Below are 24,789 nucleotides of genomic sequence, written 5' to 3'. Positions count from 1 at the left end.
AAGTTTGATTTCTATGTTATTTTTAATTCACGTCACAATTTATAATGGCGGTCGGGATATTAAAGGTGCTATGATGGACCCAGCGGCAACTTTGGTTTAGTTTTATACTATCACAAGGTTGCGTGTCTGAGCACTTTATATAATAATCAATTTATATAGCGCAAGGCCGTAAAGTTCTATGTGGTTTACAGTAGTTAAAAAAAAACAATAAAAGAAGTTGAATAGAATTAAAAAAGTTAAAAGCCAATAATTAGAGACACTAAAATGATCAAAATAGTGCATAATAAAATTTTTACGAATTAGCTGCTTAAATACTTCAAAAACAAATATGTTTTTCGATGTCTCCTAAATTCCCCATAAGTATCAGTAAGCAAAAGCAATTGTTCTAAATCCTTACCCCATAACACTGCTTGATATGAAAAAAGATTTTGCTGATGTTTTTTAAGTTTACATCCTCTAACAGGTGGAAAAACAAAATTCAGATGTAAGTTTCTTGTATGTCTGTTGGTTGCAAAAGAGAAAAGCTCAATTATATATTTGGGAGCTAAACCAAAGAAAGCCTTACAACAGAAACAACCAAACTTAAACTTCACCCGCGCTTCCATTGGCAGCCAATGCAGTACTCGATAGGAGGGTGTTACGTGATCGTATTTCTTCAACCTAAAAATCAGCCTGACCGCCGCATTTTGTACTATTCGCAATCGTTGCATATTCATCTGGGAAATTGCCAAATAGGCAATATTGCAGTAATCAAGCTGGCTTAGTATAAACACTATAATTTATGTTTTTGTTTGATGAATATTATTGCAGTGATTGAAATTTAATCTCCCTGGAATTGATATTACAGTAAAACCTTGGTTTGCGAGCATAATGTGTTCCAGAAGCATGTTTGTAATCCAAAGCACTCGTATATCAAAGCAAATTTCCTCATAGGAAATAATGGAAACTCAGACGATTCATTTCACAACCCAAAAACTTTAATACAAAATACTATAAGTACTTGTATTGCAAGACCTCGCTCATTTAGAAGTCACTTCACTCTTGCAGCGTCAGAGAGAGAAGAACCATCGGCTCAGTTGTGATGATGTGAAGCGTGTATACTGTATGTACTCGTATTGAAAGACTTTGCTCGTTTAGAAGTCACTACACTCCTGCAGCGTCAGAGAGAGAAGAACCATCGGCTCAGTTGTGATGATATGACGCATGTATATTGTATGTACTCATATTGCAAGACTTTGCTTGTTTAGAACAGTCATTACACTCTTGCAGCGTCAGAGAGAGAAGAACCATCAGCTCAGTTGTGATGATGTGACGTGTGTATACTGTATGTACTCGTATTGAAAGACTTTGCTCGTTTAGAAGTCACTACACTCCTGCAGCGTCAGAGAGAGAAGAACCATCGGCTCAGTTGTGATGATATGACGCATGTATATTGTATGTACTCATATTGCAAGACTTTGCTTGTTTAGAACAGTCATTACACTCTTGCAGCGTCAGAGAGAGAAGAACCATCAGCTCAGTTGTGATGATGTGACGTGTGTATACTGTATGTACTCGTATTGAAAGACTTTGCTCGTTTAGAAGTCACTACACTCCTGCAGCGTCAGAGAGAGAAGAACCATCGGCTCAGTTGTGATGATATGACGCATGTATATTGTATGTACTCATATTGCAAGACTTTGCTTGTTTAGAACAGTCATTACACTCTTGCAGCGTCAGAGAGAGAAGAACCATCAGCTCAGTTGTGATGATGTGACGCATGTATATTGTATGTACTCATATTGCAAGACTTTGCTTGTTTAGAACAGTCATTACACTCTTGCAGCGTCAGAGAGAGACGAACCACCAACTCAGTTGTGATGTGTGTACACTGTATGTACTTGTTTTGCAAGACATTGCTTGTATATCAATTTAAAATGTAATAAAATGTTTTGTTTCTCTTGCAAAACACTTGCAAACTAAGTTACTTGCAATCCAAGGTTTTACTGTAATTGCCATATATGGGACACAAACTGTAGAGCCTGGCCTAACTTCCCCACTGCTGGAGCTGACATCTAAGCACCATTCCTGCCTATCATAAATGAACTGATAGTTGTTGATGTTGTAAGCTTTATTTTGATACCATCCTATTTCTATTTAGGGATCCCTTGTGTCTAGGGTTACCATGAAGCTCCAGAAAAAAGAGAACAGAATGAGACATCCGGGTTTTACTTCTACAGCTTTTAATGGAAGTAAAACCTGGATATCTCAATCTGTCCTCTTTTTTTTCTGGAGCCATATGGCAACCCTACTTGTGTCTATTTGAGAATGACACGGTGACAAAATTCATCACCATTCCCGTCCCCGCGGGAAACCATCTTCATGTCATTCTTTAAGGAAAGAGGGAAGAATCAGAGTATGAATGGCCACAACCACTGACCCGCAAGCTTTGCTTTGAAGAATGCTGGTGTAGAAGGACAGAGGATGAAATATACACTAGAAAATGACATGGGTTTATTTCCCGCGGTTATCCGCGGGGACGGGAACGGTAATGAATTTTGTCATCATGTCATTCTCTAGTGTCTATTCCACATACTTTTGAATTCTGTCACTGTTTTTGTCTCTAATACCTTTACCAGGAGGGTATTTCCGGCATCGACCCTCTCTATGATAAAGTTCCCTTTTGGCAGTGGTTAAAATCCTGTATGCTTTTTGGCACTTCAACAAATTCATGTCATCTAGTCTTGCTATATGTGTTGAAAATCATGATTCATGCCATGTTACTTAGCTTCCTTAATTATGGTAATGCTCTTCATGCTGGCCTCAAGATCGCCATGTTTACATGACTTCAGAACATACAAAAAAGGTGGATAAATTACTTTATTCTGCATATAAATGTGATCATGGTGTGTCTCAGGTCACTGAAAAGCACTGGCTGCTTGTCAGATACTGAATAGAATTCAAAATCCTTCTATTGACTCACAGAGCTTTGTTCACAGCCATTCCTTCTTATTTGATCCTTTGGCAGTCTCCTGTTTGGTGCAATTGTAATATTGTGAATTTAATGCATTTCTCTCCTGTTTCACGATCTCCCCTGTAGGCCTCTTCCAGACTGCTTTTAATACCTTACTCCCTCCTTATGAAATGCAAAACCAGATTACTTGAAGGAAGAACTCATATTTTATATTAAATTTAAGAAAAGAGTCAAGATTTTTTTTTTTTTAACACAGACTTATAGGGAGCAATGGGGGGGAGGGCACTGTGGGAGAATGAGGTGATAAAAATAAAAATTAGCACATTTAAATACTTGAAAGGTATTAATATAGAACCAAATCTTTTCCAGAGAAGAGAAAATGGTAAAACTAGAGGGCATAATTTGAGGTTGCAGGGAGGAAGACTCAGGAGCAATGTCAGGAAATTCTTTTTCACGGAGAGGGTGGTAGATGCCTGGAATGCCCTCCTGAGGGAAGTAGTGGAGAGGAAAACGATGATGGAACTCAAAAAAGCATGGGATAAATATAGAAGATCTCTAATTAGAAAATGAAGAATGTAAATTAAAGAGCTAAGGCCGGTACTGGACAGACTTGCACGACCTGTGTCCTGTTTGTGGTGATTTGGTGTAGGATTGGTCTGTGGAGGGCGTCAATGGGAACTCCACTAACTTGGAACATGAGAGTGTTACTGGCCAGACTTTATGGTAGATATTCTGCACACAGGATGGTTGGATAGGCTGGAATGAGCTTGGACGCCAACTTCAGCATTTGGAACCTAGGACAATAACAGGTGGACTTTACAGTCTATGACCCAGAAATAGCAAAGAAGAGACAAGTTAATTTAATCATGTGTTTTTAATGGGTATAACTAATGGGCAGACTGGATGGACCAATCAGGTCTTCATCTACCGTTATTTACTATGTTCTGTGTTACTATGATAGGGTTGAAACCAGTTCTATTTCCTCCTTTTCTTTTCCATTGACTGTCTAGTTAGTATTTTGGTTGAGTATTTCTCTGCCCTATATTTATGCCATACTGTTGTAACCACGTTCGTATATCTTTTATGGAAGGCAGTATAGAACAACTGCAGTATATGAAAATGATTATTTGATTCCAGTTACTGAGATGTTCCTTTTGCCATTCTAATATTACATTAGAGTGAATTCTGCTCTGACGTGTTGAATTCTGAAAAAATAAACTCCAATATATGCAATGTCATACAAAATACTCTGTGGACTGGATTCTGTATTTGGTGCCAATAAAAATTACTAAGCGTTATTCTATAAATGGTGCTCAGAGTTGGGCACTGTTTAAAGAAGGGTGTTTGGCGCTTGGATCTGCCCCCTGCCCCCCCAATGTTGGGTGTGAGCAGTGGCATAGTAAGGGGGGATGGGGAGGTGGACCACCCCGGGCACTCTCTTGGCGGGGTTGCCGGCACCTCTCCTCCCTCCATGCCACGATTGTGCACTTCCTACCCCCCCCCCACCCCCCGTACCTCTTTAAAATCTTTGCCAGCACAAGCAACTACTCTAGCCTGATGCTTGCACTGGCCTGGCTCCCTATGAAATCACTTCTGGGTCATGGGGCCAGGAAATGACATCAGAGGGAAAGCCTGCGCGAGCAGAAGACCGGAGAAGGTACAGGAATGGGAAGGGAGGGCATGAGTGTAGCATGGAAGGAGAGGGTGACGAGAGGAGGGTGCAGGGGGTTGGTGTGGAAGGAGTAGGGGATGGAGAGGAGGGCCCAGGAGGGCGCCACCACACCAAGGGCCTTCTACCCTTGCTACACCACTGGGCGTGAGGATTTATACCAACTAAAATCTGGTATGAATTCTTACAAGGCATGGATCTCCCTTATTATGTATCCCTGCACGCAAATTCTAGGAACATCCCTTATCTGTACATGCTCCTCCCCTTGTCACGCCCCCTTTTCAGATCCACATGAAAAATTTACACACAGATCTCAGCACCAAAAGATGCATGTGTAAATTTAAAATAAGGCCAATTAGTGCTGATAATTGATTATTAGCACCCGACTATCAGCGCTAATTGGCTTGTTTATCAATTAAATTGTGCGGCAAATTTGGCGCATGCCTATATTTGCACATGCAGTTTTGAGCTCCATATATAGAATTAGGGTGCAGATGTAATTATTGTGCAGTCCCTCCTCTATTTTGTTTACTACTTCTGAATTGGAAAAAAAAAGGTGAACTGATCGGCAACAAGCTGTTATTTATTAAGAGGCCCTTTTACTAAGCTGTGCTAAAAAGTGGTCTGCACTATCCCCAGTGTAGGACGTTCCCACACGCTGAGGCCATTTAGAGTCCACACACTAATTTCCCTATTAGCGTGTGGCCATTAATCCTTACCAACAACTATTTTCTAGTTGTTGGTAAACTGGTCGAGAATTTGCATCAATACACTGGGCTCAGGGGGGGGGGGGGGAATTACAGAGGGAATGATAAGACAGATATTGGTGCTTAGAAGGTGGGTTGGAGTTTGGAATTGAAAGCATATTCAAAGATGTGGACTTTGGATTCGAATACTGCTAGAGATGGAGCTTGACGTAACAAGTCAGGCAGTTTTTTCTAGACATACGATGCAGCAAAATAGAAGAGATAGAGTTTGCAGTTGGCCGTAGATAAGAACATAAGAATTGCTGCTGCTGGGTCAGACCAGTGGTCCTTCATGCACAGCAGTCCGCTCATGCGGCAGCCCTTAGGTCAAAGACCAGTGCCCCGATTGAGTCTAGCCTTATCTGCGTATGTTCCGGTTCAGCAGGAACTTGTCTAACCTTGTCTTGAATCCCTGAAGGGTGCATTGCCCTATAACAGCCTACGTGAGAGCGTTCCAGACCTCCACCACTCTCTGGGTGAAGAAGAACTTCCTTAGGTTTCTACGGAATCTTTTCCCTTCTAACTTTAGCGAGTGAGAAGGGTACAGATAAAATAGACTTATCTGATGAGGGGAGTGCCCAGGGAGCAGTGTGGGGAGAGAGGAGAGATACCGAGGAGCTGCGGAGCTAATACACTTGAAGGTCATTAAGAGGAGTATGAACCGTATATAGAAATGGATAAGGAGCCAACGAAGTGACTTGAGGAGAAGAGTAATGTGGATTTACCGACACTGATGGAATTTGAGGTGTGCAGCAGAATTCTGAAGAGGAGAGAGATGGTTTCGAGGAAGGCCATCCCTTGCTAATGGACATAGCTGCACTAACCGATTAGCACGCCTACTTTCCACCCAAGCTCTAAAAAAATGTTTTCCATTTTTTTTAGAGAGCAGGTAGTTATGTGCCGAACACAAAACTACTGTAGGATGTCTGAGCACACCCCATGATGGCACCTTTTATCTTACAGTAAATATATGTTAGTGCATAAAGCTGCTTAGTAAAAACATCCCCATATATATTTTGCTCAAGAGGACATCAAATCAAACTCCTTTGAGAAAGTAGAGCCAAATTTTAAAAGAACCAAGGAAAGCGGTTGAATGCTAAGAGAGAAGAGGTTCAGTTACAGAAATCTACACACATGGAAGAGGTGAATTTCTTGTACAGAAAGAGGATGGAGTGAAAGTGATTACATTTTTATAAATATGGACTGCAGTGGCGTAGTGACGAAAGTTGGCTCCTGGGGTTCTGGCACCCAGCATCACTGTGCCATGTGCCCCCTCCTACTGCTTGGGCGCCCCCACCCCACCCCCGTGTACCTCTTGAAATGTTTGCTGGTACAAGCAGCACCTTCCACCAGCTACTTGTGCCCGCCTTGGCTCCCTTCTGTCACGTCCTGGTCATGTGGCCAGGAAGTGAGGTCAGAAGGGAGCTGATGCTGGTGTGAGCACCAAGTAGAAGATGCTGATCACACCGGCAAACATTTAAAGAGGTATGCAGAGGGCGGAGACTCCCGAAGACGATGCCCAGGGTGGTCTACCCCCCTCCCTACTATGCTACTGGTGGACTGATTCCATAATAGTGTGCTAGATCCAAATCAGAACTGTAAGCAGGGTTAGCAATGGACATGTTGCAGACGAAAGGAAAATCCACATGATTACATCACTAGAAGATGAAAAACTAACCTGGGAGCAGGGATTACAATTTATGCTAAAAATTAAATGAAATCCCTGGGAATATATTTACAGGTACATAGAGCTGGTCTGGATGGATATCATTAGTGAATGTAAAACTGGCAGGTGATGATGTAACTATTCCATCATTAATTTTGAGATAAAAAGTTGAATTTAATGACTTTCTGACCTATTGATAGGAACATACTTATTAGACGCTCTCAAACAATGTCTCATATGGTTTTAGAGAATAAACCTGCTGAATTTTTAAAGGTACCTGTATATAATATGTAAGGCAGAAAGGTTGTTTATCAAATGCATGCCCCCTCCAAAAATATATAATAGCCAGTGAAATCTAAGCTAATTAGAGGTGCTGTTGAATTGGCTAAAATTGATGTCATTTTTAGAAGAGCAACTGAACCAGTCAAATATTTTTCTCCATTGAGTAATACCAAGATCCATATAAATATTTGCTTTCCCCTAATGCATTTCAATCCAAACATATATTTAATCCCTGTTAGAAGACTGTCTTAAACCAACACTGATTCCTATTAGTGAGTTCACTTTGACTGCTGATGACAGCTCATTCAACTACCTACTCACACATCTATGGACTCTCCTGATTGACTTTTCATTTGTTAGAAGGCTTATTTCTATGCTTAGGAGATCCAAAGAGAAATACCGACCTGCTGCGTAACGTCCCTTAATTCAATAGTTCTCAACCTAGCCATCAGAGGACACCTAGCCAGTTAGGTTTTCAGGATATCCACAATGTGCATGTACTGCCTCCTTGACATGGGAAAGGAAAAAGGGATGGGATTTGCTATACTGGCTTTCTGTGGTTAAAACTGAGGTGGTGTTTACATATTAGATTGTTGTTAGGTGCCATTGACTCGTGTTCGAGTCCTAGCTACTTGATTGGTTTTGTGCTAGTCTGGAAAGGTCCTCCAGCGTCAACCCCATGGTTGCTTTCAACACGTCCAGCCATCTGATTGCAGGTCGCTCTCTTCACCTGGTTCTTTCGATCTTCCCAAACATGATGTCCTTCTCCAGTGATCTCTCTCGTGTGATGGTGATGGGCTTCGAGTGACATAGCCGGTTAGATCTCTCCTAGAATTGATTTGTTAGTTCTTCTGGCAGTCCAAGGCACGCCTAAAATCCTTCTCCAGCACCGAAGCTCAAATGAGTCAATTTTCTTTCTGTCTTGTTTCTGTAGTGTCCAGCTTTCGCATCCGTAACTGACCACCGAGAAAATGAGTGTGTGGACAAGTTTGATCTTTGTTTGGGAGTGTTACTCTAGTACATATTATATACAGATACTTATTTAGTGCCTGGGGAATGGTAGGTTAAGTGACTTAGCCAGAGTCACAAGCAGATGCCGTGGGAATCGAACCCAGTTTCCCTGGTTCTCAGGGCACTGCACTATTAGACTACTCCTCCCCTCCAAGTATTTTTCATGCATATTCATTGTGGATATCCTGAAAACCCAAGTAGATGGGTGTGCCCTCAGGACTGTTTGAGAACTACTGCCCTAGTGTACATGTAAGTAGTGTGTAATCAAATACATTTTATTTTCTAAAACGGTTCAATATTTAAGAACTGGGGGCAATATCATAGGGTTACTCCAGTGACTACAGGCCATTTGGAAAGACTAGGGTTGTACCAACTAGTCTGCAACCTTGGATTTCACAAATACAGCTAACATTTTCACATACTCGTGGTTGAATTTGCTTATATCTAGGACGTTTGCACAGATTTGCTGTAAATTTGGACCTGTTCTTTTAAAAAAACAAAAACAAAAAAAACAAAACCCTTGATTCTGCAAAGTCGTTAAACAAATCCATGTCTTTTTGTACATTTTTCAAATTCATTTGTAAATCTTTTTTAAAAGTTTGCATTTCTCTATCCAGGATTCAGTTTAAGACAGGGGTGTCAAAGTCGGTCCTCAAGGGCCGCAATCCAGTCGGGTTTTCAGGATTTCCCCAATGAATATGCATGAGATCTATTTGCATCCACTGCTTTCATTGTATGCTAATAGATCTCATGCATATTCATTGGGGAAATTCTGAAAACCTGACTGGATTGCGGCCTTCCAGGAGGGACTTTGACACCTGTGGTTTAAGATCTAGATTTTGAGGTACCATCTTGTACTGATGTAGAAAAGAAAAGATACATTAGATACAAAAGATACATTATAGTATTCCTCCGAAATTCATGGGGGTTCCGTTCCAGGAGCACCTGCGAATTTTGAAAAACCGCAAATGTGGTTTAGGAGCGGATTGGAGGCGGAAGAGGGCTGCAGGGGCAGAGGTGGTTACTGAAAAAAAAAAGGCTGATGCCCTGCGGGATTGTTCTTAGTGCCTCAATTGTGCTTCTCTGCTGCTAGGCAGTTTTGGCGAGAATGTTGCTGCTTCTGCTACTGTGGCGGTTCCATTGGTCAGTCATTCGCGGTATTTTCTGACCGCCTCTTCTGGGAACTAAAGTCAGGCTACACCAATCAGGAGCTACTTTGACACACTATCTGGCACGTCAAAGCAGCTCCTGATTGGTGTAGCCTGACTTTAGTTCCCAGAAGAGGGGGTCAGAAAATATCACGAATGACTGAGTCTGCGAATCGCGAACCGCAAATTCACAGGAGTATACAGTACTCCTGAGTATGTGGGAGAGAGGAAATAAAGCCCAATCAACTTCTTGACTCAGATGTTTTCATTTTTTTGTGATTAAAAGTTACAACATTCAGATTTGAGTCATTTTGGATAATAATCTATAATAATAATATGCTAAGCGCGCATGCGCACTCTTATCCCGTGTTCCCTGAGATCTGATCTGTCAGGATGTGGCTGGCAGAGTGCGCATGCACGCGTCGAAGGACCGGCCAGGTAACACAACGCGACTCCCCCTCCTCCCCCCCCCACCCCGCCGCCGACCCTACCCAGCACACCACTAACACGCCGTGACTCCCCCCCGCCGACCCTACCCGGCACAACAGAAACCCCCGTTGACCCTCCCACCGCTACACGGCCGACAAACCTCACAGCTCCAGCAGCGTCCCAGGCACAGTAAACACGCTGCTTCGGCTCTTCTACTGGCCTAATTTCCTCTGCCGTGTAACTGATGATGTAAGGCAGGCTGGCATCGGGGGGGGGGGGAGTTAATGTAAACATGCTGCTCAGGGGGATGGGAGGCAGGCAGGCTGGCATCGGGGGTGGGACAAAGTCTAGAAGATAATGATGAGGACATAAGGAGGCACTGGGGTCACTAAGGACATAGAAATGGGCACTAAGGACATAGGATGCATTGAGGGCACTAAACTGGACAGAGGCACTGGGGGTACTAAGGACACAGGAAGGAGGTAATGGGGGCACTAGGAACATAGGAAGAGGTACTAAGGACATGGGAAGGAGGCACTAGGGACACTATGGACATAGGAAGGGACACTAAGGACAGGAAGGAGGCACTGAGGGCACTAAGGACATAGGGAGAGCCACAGACAGAAAAAGTGACAGACAGGCAGCGTGCAAGGAAAGAGAGAGACAAAAATAAAAAACCCAGACAGACAGGCATTTACTCTAGCACCCGTTAATGTAACGGGTTTAAAGACTAGTAATAATAATAATAACTTTATTTTTATATACCACAATACCATAACATTTTTAAACAGTTCACAATAAAAGAGACAACTGACAGGCAGCGAAGTTACAAATAGCAATAGAAATACAGCTTAGTTGTACTTATTGTGCTACTAATCAGAAGAAAAATCTGGTACCCCCCCAAAAAAAAAAAACAACAAACCATTAACAATGCCAATTCCTAATGAAAACTTGCTTAAAACCACATTAAGAATAATTACCAATGACATTGTATGCATGCTCTTCATAAACCTAACATCTCTTTGCATCCTTTAAAAATTAAAGAACAAAACAAACCATTTTGTTTTAGATGTCATCGCATTTCCTTTGCCTTCTTACCTGTAAATCTTGTATCTCGTACTAAATCCCTGCCGACTTCGATCCACAAAATCCGTGTATTCCTGCGAGCGATGGAAAGGTCCTTTATCAGAGAGGAGCCAGTCGAAGGGGCTGGTGGCATGCTGATCCGAAACAGCAGCGGTCACTAAAACCCAGCAATGAAGACTCAGTGCTATCCACTCCCATAAAGCCATCAGAGAGAGCAGTTCAGCAACCGCACTGCATCGCCATATCATTCTTCCAGTGGGGATTTAGCACCTTCATTCTCTTAGCTTTCCCTCAGCACCTAGACAAAATGCAAAGTAATTCGGTAAGCACATGCACAAGTTGTTCCAGAAGTTTTACAGAAAGACCCTTTCCAGTAAAATAAAAGAAAAACCAGTGTCTGGCATTATTTTTCAACAACATACTGAAAACAGGGCTAGCAGAGGGCTATTTCTGACTGCTTTGCAGAGGTAACTGCTTCATCTTTTAAAACTTTGTTAAGGAATGATTATCCTGCATCAGGGGTAAGGTCACCTAAAAAACTGGCTCTGCCAATCACACCTTGTAGCAGTGGAAAAGCATCTTTTTAAATCGGTGGGTTTCTTCTGCAGTTGTTTTAAGTTAGAGAAAAAACAAAAAAGGCAACCAAGTCACATCAAGGTCTGCGTGGGGGAAGCCCTCAGTGCCAAACTTGTCTCACAACTTATAAGCCAAATACAGTGTAACAAGTCAAAAGAGCATGACACACTGTGTAATGTTGTAGGGCGCTCTCAGTGTGAACCCTCAGTGATAGGAGCACAGCTCCGACACTTCACTTCTGGGTCAAGGCAATGAACCTCCACCCACACACCATCATCGAGCGCCCTGTGTGTGCAAGAATCAAAGCAATCAACAATCAAGGTGAGTAAATAAAACTCAACACAACACAAGCAAGCAGCCTGAGCAACCCCCACACAAACCCTGCCAGCCGCACCCCCTCAAAAAGCACGCACAAAATCACAACGAAATCAAAAACCATGCCAAAAAGTGAAGAACATATCCAAAAGTGAACAATACTTATCCAAAACTGTCACACCGACGGAAAAACCGCGCCAGGAGGAAAGGTTCAACCGCGCTGGTTTCGGGAGGAGCCCTTCTTCAGGAACCTGGCCTCCAACAGAACACGAGCAGAGAGGACGACTGGAGTTTGGCACTGTGGGCTTCCCCCACGCAGACCTTGATGTGACTTGGTTGCCTTTTTTGTTTTTTCTAGTTTAGGATTTGTTTGGCAAATTAGGAGTGTCTTGTTGTTGTTGTTTTAAGTTAGAGGACAAAAGTCAGCATTCTAGTGTGTGAACTCTGTCACCCTGAATATGCTCCAGCCATAAGATGCGCATGGTTTTAACCATTGACATGTTAACTGGGCTGAGTGCCCATGAGCAGGGACTAAAGTGTGATGAGAACAAAGGAGTTAATAGAAGAGGCAAGGTGGTCATTAGGGTTTGGCTGAAAAGGAAAGAAGGGGGAGAAGTGAGGTGATAGATGGCTTTTGTAGGCATTTTGTGGGCTGAGAGGAAAGGCTGAAAGGGACGGTGGGAGAGTTATTGTTGTTATTTGGCAGTTACAGGGTTTAGTTACCTGAGGAGCGTGGCTGCAGCATTGTGATTTTCCCGCCACTGGGAGTGTTGAGGTAGAGTTCAGGATGTCTGCGGTTTTGGTGGTTGGGCCGGGCAGCGTTGTTCGGTGGCGTCTCAGTCAGAGTGATGGAGACTTGAGGACTGTTTGTATGGGATCTGGTGCTGGTAGGAGCGTAGAGGAGGAGTTCAGGAAATTGGCGACTTTGGCAGCTGCTAACATTATGTGCTGCGAGTCCAAATCCGGTGCTTTGTTTAAGCACATTGGAGGTTGGAAGCGGCCGTCGGCTCAGGGATTTGGGTATCACAGCTGCTGCAGAAACACTGTAGGGAGGTCAGCACTTGGCGAACTGGGGTTTGTTAGGTGGAATATTGTGTTAGCAAATGGAGGTGGAGTTGTGTTGGCCGGTACTGTGGTGGGGAGGAGTTTCTTGTGTATGGGGGGGGGGGAAGGGGTTCTGGGGATGGGTCCTAAAAGGCACCAAGATCAGTAAGTCAGAGCCAGTGTCAGTCATAACATTAACAATTTATGAAGCCTTGGTATTGTGACTCTTGAGAAAGCCGGTTATACAGGCAAAACGGGTGCCATCAGGTTGGATTGTAATAAAAGATACGTGTTTTGACTAATTTCTTGTTTGAAGAAAAAACTGGCACATTGAATGTAATTACATTTCCCCCCTTCGCATTCGCGGTGATAGGTGAATAACAAGTCAGTGAATACAGAAAAACCGCAAATAACTTTTCATACGTTATTTGCGGTTTGCTGTTACAAAACCGTGGAGAATATAATAAAACCGCAAATAACTGACCTGTTCCTTTGAAGAAAGATCAGCAATTTTCTCTGACATAATTGGGGGGGAGGAGGGGGGGCGGAGCTTGTAAACGAAAAACCGTGAATAACCAAAGCCGCGGAGGGGGAAGTGTAGATTTATAAAGTGCACCGCATTCAATTCCTTACGTACTGAGCAGGTTTCTGCAATCATTTTCGCCTCTTTTTCCACATTTGTTGCGTGCTACAATTAGAAAGAAGCTATTTTGGCGGTGTGTAGCAGTATGCTTTGTATCGTCTTTTTCCATCTATTTTTGGGTTGGTGGTGAGAAAGTCCACTGTTTGCGCTCTCGCCATTCTATAGGAGCACCTCGGGGAGAGGACATCCATTGCAAGCAGCGGTTCTTCAGGCTGCTTTGCAGCTTATTTCTGTGGGACTTGGTGAGTGAACTGGAAAAATGAAGAGTGTTGTCACAGCATTGCCATCTTGGAACTATTCCCAGTCTAGGTGTTTCTTATGTTCCAGATCAGACAGGTGATATTATATTCAGACAATGAGGTGGTGGTCCGAGTGCTGAATAAATACTTGGCCCATTGCTCTGGGAAATAATTTTGCATTGTCTATATTTGAATATAACTCTAATTGTTTGTCATGTTCCTGGATATATTAATGATATTGCTGATGTTCTCTCCTGTATGTAGTGGTCCTATTTTAATGCTTTGGTACTGATGGCAGACCCAGTGCGAACCATGATGGACATTGGGAGAAAAGTGTTCCGGTGGTTCTTGAAGAATTGTTTGGTGCCAAATACAAAGAAAGCTCAAGAGTGCTGGGTGACGGCAGTTGACAGTTTTTCAGTTAGCCAGTGAAGAAATGAGAAGTATTGAATTTTATTTTATATGCAAAATGTGTGCATTGGACTCTGGCGGCAGTGATGCTATCGTTGGACAGTATAGCCTTCTTATCTCATGAGGAAGGCTGTAGAGATCCAACAAAGTCTGGTTTAATTAAGCAGTTGCTTAAAGGATTTGCAAAAGAGTCTGGGGTGGTGACCTCTATATTTACTTCTTCTCAGATTCAGAATCTCGGAGAGAGCGAGACCAGAAGGCTTTGAGCATGTGCAAATGCTCAAAGCCCAGTCCAGCCCGGCACAGGGAAGAGGGAGGATCTCCCTCGCACCGCCCAGCCCAGCGAGGGAGGATCTTCGGGCACTGGCACTGGCACGTCCTGTGCATTGGTGCTGGTGCCCAATCGGGTAAGCGACCGATGTCTTTGCAGTGCTGGGGGGGATGTAAGATCGCGGGGTAGGGGGAGTGACGCGTGCGGGGGGGAGGATGCCGGTTTGCAGGCCAGAAGAGGGAGTAAGCGGGAGTGGTGGGAGGAGGATATAGCAGCATGCGCGGTATACGCGTGTGCGTGCTGTATAAAATTTTTTTTACACAAATGGTTTGGACCCGCGCGCTATACGCGTATGCGTGTTATACACATATGCGTGAAAATACGGTATATAGTTTTTTTTTTTGTTTTTTTAAAATGAATCTTGCTGTTTGAGAATAGACATTTTCTCTACTGGATTTCTGGACATCTTTCCCAAAAACATCCATACTCAGACTTAAATATCCATATATAAGTTAGGTCTACTGTTACATGCCCTGCTAGCACTTTTTCTGAGTAAATCTGCACCTATGTAATACTTGCTAGTAGTTTATATATGCAAGGGACATATTAATACAGACACTTAATCATAGAATTAACGTTTAGTGCATGTTAAGTACATTGCATGAAGTTACCTGCATATGAAGATATTAGGAATGCTTCCAATATTTAATGCAAAGGTTTTGTAGTTGTTGTGCGTTAATTTTGGCAATTCACACATGGTAACTGCAACACCTTTCTATTGCACTTTAATAAATAATATTCAACTGAAAATAAATTTATTTCAGTATTCCAAAAAAATAAAAGATTCAGAGTGATGGAATTTTGGTTTTATTTTTTGGAGAAGAAAATGCAAAATACTTGTTGCAAAATATGGAAATCCATTGTTCCACCTTGCACTAAGAAAATCATTTGTCACTGCTTCATATCTGAGAACAGAGCTGGCCCATGAGTATCTGAAGCCCTGGGCAAACCTTTAGATAGGCACCTCTCCCATCTCTACAAGCAACTCAAAGCCCTACCTTGTAGTCTTGTATCTTTCTTCCCCCAAGTGACAAGGATCTCCTTTCCCTATCTTTCCTTGGGTCTAGCATCTTCCCTTCTCTTCCCATCTGGGTCCAGCATCTTAACTCCTCTTCTCCTTTCCCCCAGCATTTTCTCTCACTTCTCCCTCCTACCCCCCCCCCCCCCCATCGTATCCAGCATCTCAAATCCCCTTCTTTACCCTGGTCCAATGTCTAGCATGTGCCCCTTGCTGCTGCTGCTGCTGCTCCAGCTACAATACCTCTTCCTGTCAGCTTGAAGGACATCATGTTGGGGGAGGGTAGGATACAACAGGACTTGAGCTTAGCTCTCTACTGCAAAGCCCCATGCTGGCATGCAGTAGTTTCAAAGGGATTAGGAAGAGGTGCAATGGCAGTAGTAGCAGGGGTAGTATGCCGAATGTGGGTCCAGGGTAAGGAAGAGATATTTGAAGAAGCTTTTCTGCCACTCTCTAAATGCTGCTGCTCTAGGCAAATGCCAAGTCTGCCTGGTTGTAGGGCTGGCCCAGTTTGAGACTCCTTAGTCTTGATTTCAGAAGTATCCTGGGCCACGCAGAATAATATCCTTTATTAAACAGGTCCATTTTATACCATAAGAATTAATACTTTCTGAAAGCAAATGATCATAAAAAATGACTACATTTTCCTTTGTAATTACAAAGTGATTTAATTGTGGGGATATTCTCCTGCAGCTTATTCATGGCAGTGCATTTACATTAATAAAATAAACTGCTGAATGTGAACCTAAATTTGCCAGCTGCAGGAAACTAATTTAGTCCAGCAGGGAACAAGAACAGATTTGGCTCGTGCACCTTACACAGTTAATGTAGTGTGCTTATGTTCCAGTTAGTCTTTTGAAAGGGGTAGATAAAAGTTTATTTGTGTACATGAATTCTTTAAGACTAATCACTGGTTTATTTTGCTATTTGTAAATATTTGTTAAAACTATTTGTTCAATTAATCAAATAAATATTTTTTTAAAACCATATGTAGAAAGCTATCTAATTTTGTAATATTTCATAAGCGTTTAGTGCCAATCTCCTGCATTGGAGCCACAGCGCGATTATTTTGGGACCATCATGACACTTATGGGTCCCTTGAGCTGATATTAATTATTTCTCAATTTCTACCTTATACACTATCACCTCGGCTGGAGCTCCTTTCACTCCTATATTCTTTATGATATTATAATGGCACTTATCTTATCCTCTCCAGCTTAGGTGGTCTTAAGATGTGGCTCCGCAGGATTCCTCCACCAAGGGCTCCTTTTACGAAACCGCGATAGCGGCTTTAGCACACGCACCTTTTTAGTGCCTGCTCAAGAGGAGATGGTAGCGGCTAGCGCAGCCGGCAAATTAGCGCGTGCTATTACGTGCATTAAACCGCTAATGTGGCTTCGTAAAAGGAGCCCCAAGTATATATATATGTGTGGATAACTCTCATTGTGCTTTAATGAATAACTGCTCATTTATACCCGGCATTAATATGTTTGTTAATAGCAATGTGGGCATTTTTACATTGATATGGTTTTTCACATTTACAATTATATGAGGGATTAATAGAACCAGAGGTCTGACATAGAAGACTGAGGCCATTTGGCTTATTCCCTACATGCAGTGGTGATAGTGAGATTCAGATGGTAATTGGAGGACATGGAAAGTGATATGTCGAGAATAAGATTTAAGATTATACGGACTTCCACCAACTCCATTCCTATAGAACAGAGTTTTTAAGGTTCATCATCTTTGTTCCCCTAACTTTTCAGAAAATTTACAGCCTGTTTTACAAAGCTGCATGGCAACAGCCCTGAAGCTCTTTAAATCTCTATGGATTTCGGGACCATTACCGCGGCTTTGTAAAACAGGCCTTTAAACATAGTTACATAATAAATGATGTCAGTTAAAGAACTGAATGGTCCATCTAGACTGCCCATTAGTTATACACATTATAAATTTATGATTAAAATCTTTTTTCTTTGATATTTCTGGGCCATAGACGGTAAGGTCCACCTCTAGCATCTGTCCGTCAACCTAATCTGTTTCACCAAGTTGGGCTCTAACTTCAGCCCGTGAAGTTTATTTAATAGTCTCCTACGAGAAACCATGTCAAAGGCTGTGCTGAATCACATCTTCGATCCAATTCTCTGGTCGCCCAGTCAAAGAATTCAATCAGATTTGTTTAGCAAGATTTACCTTTAGTAAATGCATGTTGCCTTGGATCTTGTAATCCATTAGATTCAAAGAATTTCACTATCCTTTCCTTCAGCAACATTGCCATTATTTTTCCAATAACTGAAGTGAGGCTTACTGGCCTATAGTTTCCCGCTTCATCTCTGCAATCACTTTTGTGAAGCGGGACCACATCTGCTCTTCTCCATTCTCGTGGAAACTCTAAGAATTTATTGAACAAATCTTTAAGAGGACTTGTCAGAATCTCATGGAGCTCCCTCAATATCCTGGGATGGATCTTGGCTGGTCCTATAGCTTTGTCCACCCTTCAATTTTTCAAGTTGTTCATAAACACTTTCTTCCATGAACGGTGCGGTCTCCATTCCATTCTCAGGTGTAACTTTGCTAGCCAATCATGCGCCTTCTTCAGGATTTTCTTCTGTGAACACCGAACAGAAGTATTTGTTTAGCATGTTTGCTTTTTCCTCATCACTTTCCACATAGTGGTTCATACCTTCTTTCAGTCTCACGATTCCATTTTTGTCTTCCTCCTTTCACTAATAGCATTTTTTTCATTCCTGGCTTTGCATTATAGTTAGCATTCATCCATGGCCATTTAAAAAAACCCAAAAAAAAACCCCAAACAAGAACTCCTATTTTCTCCTATTTAGCACAGCTGTGATGTCATTGCACTTGCTGGTTAGCGCATCCATGCCCACTCTCTACCCCTGACACTGTCCCTTCAAAAATGAATAAATAAATACCTTGTGCACACTAATGTGGAATGCTTTAACGTGTCCTGTGTTAAGCGAACACTAATGCCTAACACAGCTTAGGAAAATTACTCCATAGTTTTGTTTTAGGTGTTCTTTAATAAATTTCATCATTTTTGAGATCTAGAAAAGAGAAGGCGGCATATTCACACTTCAACTTGCATTTATAGTACGAAACTTAAGGGGGGACGTTATCAACGTAAGCTACGGATAAGATGGGTTATTTTACTTTTAACCTGGGTTATTAGTAACTAGATCTCATTGCATAAGATAAGACCTGTGCTAAAGTAGCATGAGTTGTGGTAAAAAAAAAAAAAAAAAATAGCTCATCTTAAAAGTAGCCCACAATGATAACTTCCCCCCTTAGAGGCTTTCAGGTGGTTATGTGGGAACCTTCCCTCCCCCCTCCCCCCTTCTCTGTTACCTTGGAACAAGCCAGAGCTACTTTGGACTGCAGCTAAGTTTATCTGGTGACAATATCTTGTTCCCTTAGGTCCATTAGCCAAAAACTTTTAGCAGTTCCCTCACTGAAAATTATTGGAACTCGTCATCATGACATTTTTTCTGTAATGGCTCCACAACTATGGAATGCCCTACCACAGTATCTTAGAGATGAAAATAACTTAAACCGTTTTAAAGGCAATCTGAAGAGCTTTCTTTTTAAAGATGCTTTTAACTTATAAATATATTTAATGTTCATTTTTCTTTTTTTAAAAAAACACAACCTCCTCTTTATTCCCCCTTCCCTATTGTTTTTACCGTTTGTCTTCTTCTATACCTAATAATCATAATTGTAGTTCAGCCCTTCTTTTCCTTATATATCTGTAAGTTTGTATGTCAGTCTGTTTAACTCATATTATTTATTGATTAAATTGATATAAATTTATATTTCATTTGTTTTAATTTGTACATCGCTTATTAAAATTTAATAAGCGATTCATTAAGTTAAAAATAAACGAAACTTGAAACAATGCTCAGTAGATATCTGAGAACCTTCCATACAAAAGGCAATGAAGTCTTACAATAAAAAAAGCCTAGTAATTTTCTTGGATGCAGGAAGGACCTCTTTTTAGTAAAATAAAAAGGTGCACTGCTGAAATTACTAGTAGTGGTTATGGAATAAACATTTTAATTGACTTAGATTCTGATTTTATTTGGTTATAACATTGTTTTTCTTTTGTTACTAGTTATGCATTCCCTTACTATAGTAATGCCTTCAAATTAGTTAAAATGTCTTCCAAATGTGTAAAACTGGTTATGGGAAGATAGCTAGAATATATATCATGTGCTTTAGGATATTTTAATGCACGTTAGGATATTTTATAGATGGCATCAACTTAAAAAAATGAGATTGGAACTTTAGTACAAAGGACTAGAGCAATTCCCATGAGAGACAGTAAAGCAAATTGAAATAGAGGACATCAAATGGTTCCCCCCCCCCCCATCTTTATTGGCTTCAGAAGTTCTGTGACATTATTAGTGTATAGCAATAAATTTCAGTAGGTATACTGTAAATCTGTAGCTTAATGAGTATCCCTTTGCAAATTGCTGAATTTCAGCCCCTGTTGAAGAGCCAAATAGGAGGACGGTATTATGATCAGGACTAGAGTAATCACAGTCAGGTTTAATTAATGATGCTTTCTGTGCTGATTAAGCAAAATAGTTCGTTTTTTCATGACCTGGCAGTTTTCCCTTCTACTCCTTTATATTTCCAACTCCATCAGAAACAGGCTGCATTTGAAAGTGTCTTGAGATTTTTCCCACTGTATTTTAGCTCCCTGCCCAATGCACCTCGTGTGATCACTGCAATGAAGGTCCTGAATCCAGCCACTAGGTGTAATCTTTAGCTGATGACCACAACTACCTCTTTCACAAAACTCATGAACGTGGTCTCTTTAGCATTCCAACCTCAGCCCTGCAGAACAACAAGGAAGGGGGAGGTTCCATCCATCTTGTCCCTCCATCCTCCGCTCGACACCACTCCAGATGTGAGGATCGGACCTGGCTCAGTCCACAGCAGAGTTCCAGCTCCTCTTCAGCCCAATTTGAGGGCAGCCGAAAAGTTTCATTGCAGAACATCTCCACCTTGTTTGTCCCCCCCCTCCTCCGCCCGACGCTGCTCCAGACCCCCTACAACAAAAAATAATCCTACCCAATGAAAAAAAAAAAAAAGAAAACCCCAAAAGAAACACAGCACACTCCAAACTTCTTCACATACACGCCAACCATCCCACACCTCTCAACTCCACAAAATGAAGATAACAAAACAGAAACAAACAGTCATCGTCCTGCTACTCTTGATCCTAATAAACCAGAAAGCAAAAGGAACTACAACTTTCCAATTCCAGTTTAAGTAACAAGTAATAGAACCACCACACAGCAGGGAGAAGACCTACAACCGTCACCAGAAACCATCCCAGCAGCAAACCCACCCCCACGAATATAACCTTATCTACCCGAAAACTTCAAGTAACACTAAAACAGAATTTACATCAATAAAATGCACATACATGAATATCAGATCCCTAGGCCCAAAAACTGAGATTATAAGGGACTGGATAGAAAGAGAAAAACTAGCATGCCTCTTCCTCACAGAAACATGGCTAACCTCAGATGCCGACCCCAGAATAACAAAAGTCTGTCTACAGGGCTATAAAATATAAGTAGTTTACAGAGACAAAAAATGAGAGGGAGGTCTAGCCATCCTAGCCAAAAACACTCTAAATATAGCCCTATAGGACAAAGCCTCCATCCGACACATGAATCTATGGTACTCGCATGCCAACTATCAAGCCCCACACTCAAGGGAACCTTAACATGCATACTTTGCTACATAGCACATCAGAATTTGAAATATTTATTCTCAGAAACTCCCTCACACCAACATACAACCTAATCCTGGGCGATCTTAACTTGCACCTAGAAAACAAATCTTCCAATCAAACAGAAAACCTCCTTGCATTCCTCAAACCCCTTTCCTACAGAATCCTGGACCCACAAACCACACATGAAAAGGGCCACCAACTCGATATAGCTGCCTTCGTGTCCCAAATATCTACCACACAACAAATACACACCACAAATGGAACGTGGTCTCGCACCCTCTGGTCAGACCACTACAGGTACATCTTCAAAAACAAAAGGACACAGGGCAAAACCAAACAAAATAACCAAAGTTTAACATACGAAACACACAAAAAGATTGACCCAATTAAATTCTGGAACAAAGTATATACCATGATACAAGATGGCAACCCCAAGGATTTCCTAAACCACTGGTGCACTCTAAGCACAGCCATCCTTGAAGAAATGACACAACCGTAAATAAAACCCAGAATCTGCAGACGCTCAGACAAATGGTTTGAGAACTAACTACTACAACTCAAACGACAATGCAAACTTCATGAAAGAGAATGGAGAAAAGACAACCAAGAACACACAAAACCAAAAAGCTAAAAGAAAAAAGAAAATCATACTACACTAGTCAAATAGGCACAGAAATCCAAGACACCAAAAAACTTTTCAAACTACTAAAGGAACTCACAGACACCAAACCCTACCTAGCCACCAAAACCGCCCCTCCCCCCATAGCAAACCAACTGGCTGAATTCTTCAGAAACAAAACCTCAACAGCCAGAAACACTTTCACCGGGACCCCAAGCCATCTTGATGAAATCTCACTACCACCCATAGAAAAAGAGGCCTACGCAGCAGACAGAAACTGGTCAGACTTCCCAAACTTACAATGGCCTGACCTAGAAAGAATACAACAAATACAATCATGCAGCCTACGACATCAACCACTGCCCCCTATATCTGTTAAAAGCAGCCAGCACTAAATTCCACACCCATCTCATGCGGTGGATCAGTTACATACTAACAGAGGGCCAATTTCCACAAGACCTATCCGAAATCATCATAACCCCTATCCTGAAAGACCGAAAGGGAGCAACAGATCAGCCATCCAATTACACACCTATAGCTTCCATACCGCTTTACATCAAGCTAATGGAAGGCCTCAGCAAAACTTCTCACTGAATACTTAGAAAACCACAACAAACTCCACCCCTAACAATCAGGCTTCAGAGGTAACTACAGCACAGAAACACTACTAGTCTCCCTCCTAGACACATCCAAAGAACACCTAAGTAAAGGCAAAAAAATGCTACTCATACAACTCGATCTCACAGCGGCATTTGACCTAGTAGATCATAACATCCTACTACAAACACTGGAGGCAATAGGAATCGTAGGCAAAGTCCACAATTGGTTTGAAGGATTCCTCCGCTCAAGAAAATAGAGTTAAAGCAAACAAGGAACAGTCAGAATCCTGGAACAACCCCTGCGGAGTCCCCAAAGGCTCCCCACTATCTCCAACACTCTTCAACCTTTACATAACCACACTTGGCTTAGATGAAATAGGTATAACTTCATACAGCTATGCAGATGACATCACCATCCTCCTGCCTTTTGACCAAATCAACCCCAACACAACCAACAAACTACACACTGCCCTAGAAACAGTGTCAAAATGGATGAGAGAACACAAATTAAAGCTGAATCAAGACAAAACCAATTTCTTACTTCTAGAAAAAAACAAAACTCCAACCATAACAAACCTAGAAATAGACTCCATCACAGACCCCATGCAACCCAACCTAAAACTGCTGGGAATAATGATAGACAAAGGCTGCATCATGCAACTTCAAATCAGCAAAACGATCCTAAGGCATCCTAAGGCAACCTAAGGCAACAAACAATTCAAACTCTTGGTACAAGCGCTAATCCTAGGACTCCTAGACTAGTGTAACATCCTATATCTGTCGTGCCAAACCAACATGCTAAAACAATTACAAACAGTCCAAAATACAGCTCTTAGACTGATTTACTCGCTTTAAAAATATGACCACATCACCATCGCTTTCCGAGATTCACACTGGCTCCCAGTACAAGCACACATACAATACAAATTCTACTGCATCATATTCAAAGCCCTAAATGGAAACAGACCAAGCTATCTGAGCAACCGCCTAATCAAGAAAAACACATCCAGACCAAGGAGAACTCATGCACATTTCACCCTCCCCCCCATCAAAGGTATACAAAGCAAAAAAAATACGACAGACTGTGATGCCCAACTACAAAACATTCATGAAAGAACTTAAAACTTTTCTATTCAAGAAATTTGTCAAATGATCTAACTAAACCTGATCGACCTTCCACAGACCCCCGACGCATACTACATCTATTAAACATGTATTTTCCCTAGAAAAGCCCAGGCCAATTCTTGTTGTAAATCGCCTAGAACTGAAAGTTATTGGCGGGATAGAAGACACTAATGTAATGTAAAGTTTATATTTTTAAGTTGGTATGTTATTTCTACACTGTTTAATGCTGCAATCTAAACCCCCTCCCTGTAAATGCTGCAAAGTCTCACTAAAGTTTGTCCTACCCATACTATGAATGTACTCTTGTAACCCATTCTGGGCTCCTTTGGGAGGATGGGCCAAATAAATGACTAAATAAATAAATAAATAAGTGCTATTTTATAGAGAATGACACCTGGACAAATTTTTCTCTGTCCCTTATGGAACTCAATTTCCCCGTCCTGTCCCCACGAGTTTTGTCACTGTCTCTGTCCCTGACCCATTCCTGAAAGCTCAGTCATAACCATACAAGCCTCGAACGCCTAGGATTTTAAAAGTGTTTGAGGCTTGTGCAGCTGAGGACAGAACTTGCAGGAATGGGGCAGGAACAGAAAAAGAACTCTCTAGGAATGGAAAATGAGCTCCTGCGAGGACAGGAAAAACATTGTCCTCATGTCATTCTCTACTACTTTATAAGGGGTGCTCGTCCCTGAGCTATTTTTCCCGGCACCTATTTTTCTGTGCTATTTACTGAAGGGCAGAATGTCAACAGAAGAACAGAGTGTCCCTTCATTGCAGTCTATGATTTAATCTAATCTAATCTAATTTAATCTAATTTAATCTAATCTGCAATTCCTGAGTCACTCTATGCTTAATGAGGTTCAAGGTGACATATGAGCTACCAGAATTGATAGGATAGAAAGAAAGCAACATGATTGATTTCAGTCAATGTGATGTAACGGCCACTGTTGAGGGTAAGAATACGAGGGGTGCTGAAAATTTCTTAGCCCAGCTAAAACGAGAATGATGTGAATATGGTTCCATCAATGATCTGAAACAATGTCAAAATATAGAATTTTGTTTCTGCAAATTAGCACTTAACAAAAAAAAAGATAACACTCTTTTCAGCTACA

The 24,789-nt window shown here is 41.7% G+C and overlaps 1 protein-coding gene across 5 annotated transcripts in view; it reads right to left on the bottom strand.

Moving 5' to 3' along the window:
- The window catches only part of BRINP3 (BMP/retinoic acid inducible neural specific 3), a 223,977-nt gene that overhangs the window by 174,746 nt on the left and 24,442 nt on the right, over positions 1-24,789 (bottom strand). For 4 of the 5 annotated variants that reach the window (XM_033962459.1, XM_033962460.1, XM_033962458.1 and 1 more), the window contains one exon: positions 11,003-11,288. In XM_033962459.1, coding sequence (XP_033818350.1) covers positions 11,003-11,238 — 236 coding nt within the window. In that variant the 5' untranslated portion in view covers positions 11,239-11,288. Of the gene's footprint in view, positions 1-11,002; positions 11,289-24,789 lie in introns of those variants that run through there. The other variant, XM_033962461.1, reaches the window with a different exon arrangement.

The sequence above is a fragment of the Geotrypetes seraphini genome, chromosome 10 (genome assembly GCF_902459505.1).
Source record: "Geotrypetes seraphini chromosome 10, aGeoSer1.1, whole genome shotgun sequence".
NCBI classification, from domain to species: Eukaryota; Metazoa; Chordata; class Amphibia; order Gymnophiona; family Dermophiidae; genus Geotrypetes; species Geotrypetes seraphini.
Note: the sequence above shows the minus strand (reverse complement) of the source record. Positions and strands in the feature narration are given on the sequence as shown.